The 8,279-nt window shown below is 31.5% G+C and overlaps 2 protein-coding genes across 2 annotated transcripts; one reads left to right on the forward strand and one right to left on the reverse strand.

Moving 5' to 3' along the window:
• LOC109330256 (ubiquitin-conjugating enzyme E2 32-like) lies at positions 1,184 to 4,118 on the forward strand. The gene is made up of 5 exons (XM_019564380.1): positions 1,184 to 1,322; positions 2,298 to 2,429; positions 2,555 to 2,639; positions 3,129 to 3,292; positions 3,368 to 4,118. Exons 1-5 carry the CDS (start codon positions 1,215 to 1,217, stop codon positions 3,797 to 3,799), a joined length of 921 nt encoding a protein of 306 aa, XP_019419925.1. The 5' UTR covers positions 1,184 to 1,214; the 3' UTR covers positions 3,800 to 4,118.
• On the reverse strand, positions 5,371 to 6,616 carry LOC109329136. The gene is made up of 2 exons (XM_019562812.1): positions 5,749 to 6,616; positions 5,371 to 5,635 (listed from the first exon to the last, which is right to left on the reverse strand). The coding sequence occupies exon 1, from the start codon at positions 6,510 to 6,512 to the stop codon at positions 5,763 to 5,765; it is 750 nt and encodes a 249-aa protein (XP_019418357.1). The 5' UTR covers positions 6,513 to 6,616; the 3' UTR covers positions 5,371 to 5,635; positions 5,749 to 5,762.

Genomic DNA, 8,279 nt, shown 5'->3' on the forward strand with positions numbered 1-8,279 from the left:
TTAAATTTATAAGGAAAAATAACACTCTCCTCTCTAATATTAAAATATCCTGATTCGAATTTATATCTCTTGGTATTGTTACTTTTGAGAAATATTGTATCTTTCCACAAAATCAATCTAAAAAACAATTATCACCAACATATAGTATTGTATTTATTAACATTAAAATGTATCACTTAATTATTGAATAAAATATTTGTAAATTGATTTTTACTATAACTTTTTCCTCATTTTTTACTATGGTTATTTATTTTGAGAATAAGTATTAGGAGATAATTTATTTCTTCTATCCAATAAAAGTAAGATAAATGTACTATTTTATTTACTTCTAGAAATATTTTTATAAAAAATGATTAAGTATGACATATGTCATGATTTTAATGGTTGAATGAGATAATTTATTTCCTACTTATATCAGGAGTAACATTGGCAATTAGGGCGACCCTGCCCGCCCTGCCCATGTCCACACCTACCAAAATTAGGGCGGACATGGGCATGCTCGTTTTTAAATAGGGCATGAATATCATGTATGCTCGCCCTAAACATGGCAGGGCGAGCTTGCGGGCCGCCCTAAATTAAAAAATTAAAAAATGACATACTACTTGAGACTACATGGATACATAATATGAAAATATAACATCTTGTTTTGCATAAACCGAACATAGATATTATATTTTGGAAAATTGCTACATGCACTCAAGTGGTGAGAATATGAATTACTCTTGTCATACTTGACCCATCACATTTCTTATTTTAGTGTTTATTGATACCCATGGGCCGCCCTGCCTGTCCATTTGAAATGCCCATGGGCGAAAAGGGCATATTAGGTTGACATTCTAGGTGGATGAAAACAATTTTCATGCTCTGCCCACCCAAAACGTATAGGCGGGCGAACTGGCCCCTTAGACTTTGCCCAAATTACCAATGATAATCAGAAGATACTTAATTCACAATATCTTTTAATGAAATCTCCTCATTTATAATTAAATTTTTAATGTGTTACAAACATTTTTTATTAAATGTATCTACATACATTTCTACCCAACTATTTTCAAGAAAATGGAAGGTTGATTTTATAGAGTAGCATCCAATAAACAATGGACACGTAAGATAATATGACGTGTGAACGAAAGAGTCAACGTCATAGGTTCCACTCTTATATAAATAGGATTCTTCATTATGATGATGAATTCATCATCGCATTTTGGTCAGAAATGGCGGATAAGTACAATCTCAAGAACCCCGCGGTGAAGCGAATTCTTCAGGAGGTTAAGGAGATGCAATCTAACCCTTCCCATGATTTCATGAGTCTCCCTCTTGAGGTCACTTTTTTCATTCCATTTTCATTCTCTTATGTTAGGGTTTTTTCGTTTTTGTTGCTTGATCTATAATCTTCTTGCTTTTATTTTCATAATGATGGTTGAACATTGGGGATTGATTCAGGGACTGGATTGTTTCGTTTATTGATCTATGATTGTGAATTGGTTGGTGTTTTGAGAAATTTGTTTTACGGGATTGTGATTGCTTGTGGAAATTGTCTAATTAGTGAATTGAATTGAATTTTCATGAATTTGATTCTCAACTCTATCTAGTGAGAGAAAAGAAAAGGAGTTACTCTTTTTTTTTTCATTTTTCTTTAGGTGTGGTTTTGATTAGGAGATATTATTAAGACTTTCACTTAATTACATTAAGCACTTTTTTTAGGAATTACATGGCCCTTTATTGAGGCTTATGTCTTCAATACACATACTTTGCTGAGTTTATGTTTTCACTGTTTATGTAACTTGAAATATAAACAAGAGTAAAAGAGGATACCAAGTGTAATTAAGTTAAGAATCAAGGATGGTCAGTGTAATTTTCCTTTCTGAATTGATAGTCATTCAGGAAGAAGCAAGAGTAAAAGGGACCAAGATGGTTGTTCCTTACTTTTACTTAGTGAAATAGGGCTCACATATATATGTTTGCGAACTCATTGGAATGAATGGTGAAGGGGGAGAACTTTTGAAATAATATCTTCATTTACTCACACTGTACCTACTTGAGGAGTTATCATGATGTTAAGGAAGAATAATTTAGCAGGATGCTCCTTCTGACCTTGCTTTCTTTACTTTCTTGGATATTATTTTTTGTATAAGAATGTTGTTTATACACCTGATTTGTAGTTTTTGTTTTTTAATTTGTTTGCATCAATATATAATATGTACACCCAATTGAAAACTGGCAATATCATTTTTGTTTTTGCAGTTGTGTAAGTCTTACCTGAACAACTTCAGTAACAGTATCATGTTTGTTTTCAGGAAAATATATTTGAATGGCAATTTGCAATTAGGGGGCCTAGTGAAACTGAATTTGATGGTGGCATTTATCATGGACGGATTCAATTGCCTGCAGAGTATCCATTCAAACCTCCTTCGTTTATGTTGTTGACAGTAAGATGCTTCTCTCTGGAATATGCATATCTTTTCGGGTTGTCTGTTTCATTAGCTGTCTTTTATGTTGGAACTCTGAAACTCAGACTCATCCCCTCTTGTCAATTTCACCCTTTTGTTGTCAGCCTAATGGTCGTTTTGAGACCCAAACCAAGATTTGCCTTAGCATATCAAACCATCATCCTGAGCATTGGCAACCATCATGGAGTGGTAATTAACATTTCTTTCATGTCTTGAGTGTTGACTCACTGCATTTGCTGAACTATTTTGCATTATTTTGGAGCACATGCCTCACTTTACGTTTTGCCTGTGTAATATACACCATTTATTACCCATTTTGGACATGCATATCCATCTACCCAAGGCTAGGAATTGGATAAGCATAGGGATATAACATAATTTTCTCTCGAAAAGAAGGTTTATTTTGGTAGACTAGAAATAGAAGTTGAGATTGTTTTCCATGTCTTTAGTTAATTTCCCTGGTTTGTGATATCTAATACTTTTTGTCTTTGTAAAAAGAAAATGGTAATACTTATCAAAATAAGTAGTTGCGTTTGAGTACATTTGTAGAAAGTACACCTAGAATGAGAATTATTGAAACTGCTTACTTAATGAATCATAACAACTAATGATAGTTATTGAAACTTCTTAGTCTATCTTTGATGGTAAAAGGCTCTTAATGTAAATTTCATTTGACAGTAAGGACTGCTTTAGTTGCACTGATTGCATTCATGCCAACCAACCCAAATGGTGCATTGGGCTCGTTGGACTACAAGAAAGAAGATAGGTGTGCCTTGGCCATTAAATCTCGTGAAGCAGCTCCTAAATTTGGAACTCCTGAACGTCAAAAGCTAATTGATGAGGTAAACGTTGCTCATTGTTTTTTTGTTTTCTATGCTTTCTTCTGTAAAATATTGGGCTGATTCTACTTATCCCAGATACACGAGTATATGCTAAGCAAAGCACCTCATGCTGAAAATAACCCTACAAAAGCTCATGAAGAACAATCTAGAAGTGAAGAGGCTGAGGCCCAGGTTAATTCACATAATCCCGAGGCTTTACCTGCAGGAGAGGAAGTTCCAGATCAAGCTGGTGACAGAATTGTTGAAGAACAGGAAGTCCCTGAAATTGCTAATCCTGCAGGAGTTGAAGCTCCAAGGGAGGTTCAATCAAGTTTTTCAAGAAATCAGGTCCTCCCAACATCAGAAACAAGGGTTCAAAATCCAAAGCCTGCGACAACGGTCCAAAACCCTGATGGTCGGTTGTTTACATTGGCAGCTATTGGACTTACTATTGCAATTGCGGTCCTGTTGCTCAAGAAGTTCATCAAATCCACCGAATACGGTGCTGTTTTCTTCAATGGATCTTAGATGTATTCGATCTTGTTGGCATCAGAGATTAAAATTCTTAGCCCCATGAAGTGAATAGAAATAGCTTTTCAAACTTGAACTGTAATATACTAATTTCGCAGTCTGTCAGGTATAACATTTTGTTTGTTTGTTTGTAATTACAGTATTATGCGCTATAGCATTGAATAGCTGAGTGATGAGCATGGTCATGCATGATGCATCATGTTGTGTGAGCTACCAAATGCAATATGCTCACTATCCCGATCTATGAATGAGTGATGTTAGTTACATATGGTTTGTACAGTTTTCCCAATCTAATTCCATGTTTTTTTGTATATATTGTGATTGTGTCAATTATATGGAAAAAAAGTTCTCATTATTAATGACTGGTTTAGAAGTAATATGTCATTAGAATGTCAAATGTTAGATATTGTGCACATCAAGACTAGTTCAAATGGTTAGAGTTATTGGTAGAATTGAGTTGAGGTAGGGTAACTTTTTCTCAAGGAAAATGATATTTTCTTGTAAGAAAATTCTGCTATATCATAAAAAAGTAACAGTAATATGTTATTAAAATGTTAAATATCTGACCATGAGCAATACTCGTTGGGAGAATGCACATCAAGATTAGTTCAATATCCTTGGTTATAGGAAAATTTGAATTTAACGTCCAACAAAATTATTAGTTTTATATGATAATATAATGTATAAATATAATTAATAAATTATATAAAAATTTAAATAATATATCAACATATTTACTATGTGGCCTGAAAGAGACAACATCATTATTCTTCAAGCCCAAGACTGGTTCCACTCCTGCTTGGAGTGGAAGAGAAACCTTTTTTTTTTGGTAATAGAGAAATCCTTTTGTTATAGAATATTGGAATATGAAGTTGTGAAAACATTATTCATTTTGGCATTTTTAAAGTTAGGTCAAATACTTTATGAATAAATGTCTAGTTAAGTTGATTACTTAATCATACCCTCAATCTAAAGTTTCTTGATTTAATTAAATACAATAAGTTATATTTCTTTAAGTTACAAAAGTGATAATTAATATCAATGTTATGTTATTCGTTAATTAATTAATTTAAGTTCTTATTGGTATTACATTTGAGATTCAAGAGTCAAATTGGTTAGATACTTTTTTAAACGTTTTAAATGTTAGAGAGTGAAAATTAATTGAATTAAAAAAATATATATGACAAGGATTTCACGAAGGAATCTAAAATATCCCTAGACAGGTTAAATTAAAATTTGACTTCATTATTGATAAAAAATATTCTTCAAAAATGAAACAGTTAATTTAGAAAAACATATATACTTAAAAAATTTTAATACAGATTAAATAATAATCCTTAGAAAGGTATAACTTAAAAAACTTATACGTAGATCATGAAAATTAATATGAAATTGTTTTCATCGTATAAAATTAAATTGTGTTGTATAAGATATAGCAATGTTTCATAAATTAAATTCACGATGGATGGGTCAATATGGCTTATGGGAGATAGTATTTTATAAAAATAATGTTGAGTTGTTCATGAGTATGACACTTAACAATAAATCAAAAAATAGGTAGAAATTAATCAAAACTCAAATGAACAACTTTCATTAATAAATTGAACTCAGAAACTAATCATTCACTAGTGTCTCATACATTGAGAATATGAATGTTTTATTTACAACATCTCGTGTATTTCACGGATACCAATCTAAATACTATTATATATATTTTCATAACCTAACCCAACTAGTATTTTATTATTCAAGACTCAATAGTCTATATATCAAATATTATTTAATCTCCCTTGTATAAAGAGAACTTGACTACTATATATATAAAGCATGCATCCTCGTGTCATCTAGGACTTGTTTGCGAATTGGATTTTAGAGGGAAATGAAAAGATATGGAAAACTTGACTCCGGGTCCTTTCTCATTCCTCCATTGCCCTTCAATCACCAACTCCCGAACAGACCCTTAATTGCGGATCAAAGATGCAATGTTGAGACAATTGGTAGCTGTAGCACTAACCAAACTATGAAATTTATCTGCATTGAAAGGTGAAGTTTTCAGATCCTGAATCTTACTCTCAGCACTTGAAACATCAGCCACAACACCACTAAGCAAGGAAGTAACTGAACCAAAATCTCTAGTTTGGACACTTTGCTTTGCTTTTTGAAGATTTGTCAAAGCTTTCTTATAATGACCTTTGCAATCAGTGAGTGATGCAGCAGCCTCACTTGACACAGATGGATGCTTCTCAATATTTGATATTATCATCTTTACATTTTGTGTGGCTACTGCGATTGCAGCCTGAAGAGCATGCACCACATCGACCTTGTTCTTGAGCAAGGGCGAGATTGTGGCAAGACATACGTCAGGGTGGTGTGTCTTGCCACATATCTGTTCAAGCCCAGGATCGTATTTGATTTTAGAATTATCTCCAAATTTTCCTTTGAAGTAATCCGAGAAAGAATCACCTATTGTTGGAGCTGGTGCACTCAAAGGAGAGCCTGCAGCATATGGAGTGTCTGAGAATTGGTGAGTTCCCTGATTTGAAGGGGTCTTTGTTTTTCTTTCCTCGCTCGGCGATGGTGTTGGTGATGGTGATGGTGATGATGAAGATAATAACGGCGATAATATTTTTGGTGTGCCATCAACACATTTTCCAACTAGGGCAAAACATAGGAGGATTGTGGAGAAGAAAATTTGATTGTTGATCTTCATTCTTTCTTGTAATGCAAGATAAAATAAAGGATAATGAATTATTTATTGAGAATGTTGTAGAAGGAGATTTAAGCTTGAGAATAGTTGATTTGGTTTTAGGTGAATTGTGCATGAAAATTTATAGGTTTTCATTGAAAATAATAACCATTAGTTTTTGCTTCTATTTGAGCATTGTTTCACGAAGTTTGTGGAATGACATTAGTTTTTTACATGAGATTCAAAGTTGAGAACCACTCAAAATAAACATCTTCTAATAAAGCTTCTACAGAAAAATGCTAATTTTACTATAGTTCCAGGGATAAAAGGTAATTTCTCTTCAAATTTAAAATCTATGCATTGACAGTGGAAAAAAATTATATTGTTAGCACATTATTGATTTGTATTACTTTTATTTGAGAGTCAATGATAGTTAATAAATAATTTACTGACAGTACAAAAAACACTTACAACCAATATATACATATTAAATTATTTCTATTAAGGTAATATGCAACATGAGGTTTATTTGTGGGTTTGATCTAATAATAGAGACCTGAAAATTTTCCTTTTTGTTGAGTTTATGGCACTATTCATTTATGAAATTAAGTTTATGAATTAAATTGTTGTACTTTTTGTAGAGAAAGACTCAAACGAGAGACTCATTCAACATGTCCTATTTAGATGAAAAAAATTGAATTTTTGTGTAATTGAAAATAATTATTTATGATTAAAATGTAATTATGATTAAGTTTTTAATTTATTACCAATATTTTATTGATTATCTATGAATAAATAAATATCCACATAAGTTCTTCTACTCTTTAATCATTTATAATTACTGGCAATTGTTAATATATTTATCTATGTTTTAGATGAATAAAAGAGTAAAAAATTGCACAAAAAATATGTTAAAAACATTATCATCATAACACCACAAAGCACAACCTAAACAATCCCCCACGCACCAATTCACATATTGGTGTTGCTTATGTGAAAGATGACTACATATATGTTGTCCCACAAATTTATAATTGGTCAAAAAATAATTAATTATTAATTTTTCAACTTAAAAACATATTTTCAATCAATCATAAACTAATACTAATAGTACATACAATAGCATAACATGAAAAAGGAAGACAAATTCTTTATTCATCATTTCCTCTACTTTATTTCATCTCAACAGCCAATATAAATTCATTTAACAATCTTAACATCTTTAAAAAATACTTAAAAAAATATAAACCAACATTTTTGTATTATTTATTAAAATTTGATTGATTATAAATTGTTTTCAAACATGTGATTTTTGTCCTTACATTTATTATGAATACATGGTGAAAGTCTAAAAGGAAGAGTGGGTTTAAAATAAGTATCCTATGATTACAAGATTTAATCAAACCAAATGCAGCTTACAACTCACAACATTGATTACAGAATAACTCTTGCGCATGTTTGCTTTAAGAAGATGTTTCTTTTACATTAATAATTATACCAATATCATATTTTTCATTTTATTTCTCGTTTTCAAATATTTGTAAATGATATGATTAATGCTAAAAAATGGGGAGGCTAAGTGTAAGCATTCTTATCTCGAGTGGAGGGGAACGTATCTGTTGTCCTATAATAAGTGTATCATAAGCTATGATTTATTAAAAAAATACTTAAAAATTAAGTTTTAACTTAATTATATATTTTCAACCGATTACAAAGTTATGACAGTCTGACTCATTATGAAAAAGTTGATGTGCACTCTAAATGGAGAGACTCTTTCTAGATATAACCAAA

Source organism: Lupinus angustifolius, chromosome LG16, assembly GCF_001865875.1.
Source record: "Lupinus angustifolius cultivar Tanjil chromosome LG16, LupAngTanjil_v1.0, whole genome shotgun sequence".
Taxonomy (NCBI): Eukaryota; Viridiplantae; Streptophyta; class Magnoliopsida; order Fabales; family Fabaceae; genus Lupinus; species Lupinus angustifolius.

Excerpts from the sequence above, each read along its gene's own strand:
- LOC109330256 (XM_019564380.1), top strand. The coding sequence starts at position 1,215 with ATGGCGGATAAGTACAATCTCAAGAACCCCGCGGTGAAGCGAATTCTT. Across the intron at positions 2,430-2,554 it reads CTTCGTTTATGTTGTTGACA|CCTAATGGTCGTTTTGAGAC; the intron begins GTAAGATGCTTC and ends TTTTGTTGTCAG. Across the intron at positions 3,293-3,367 it reads GTCAAAAGCTAATTGATGAG|ATACACGAGTATATGCTAAG; the intron begins GTAAACGTTGCT and ends TACTTATCCCAG.
- LOC109329136 (XM_019562812.1), bottom strand. The coding sequence starts at position 6,512 with ATGAAGATCAACAATCAAATTTTCTTCTCCACAATCCTCCTATGTTTT.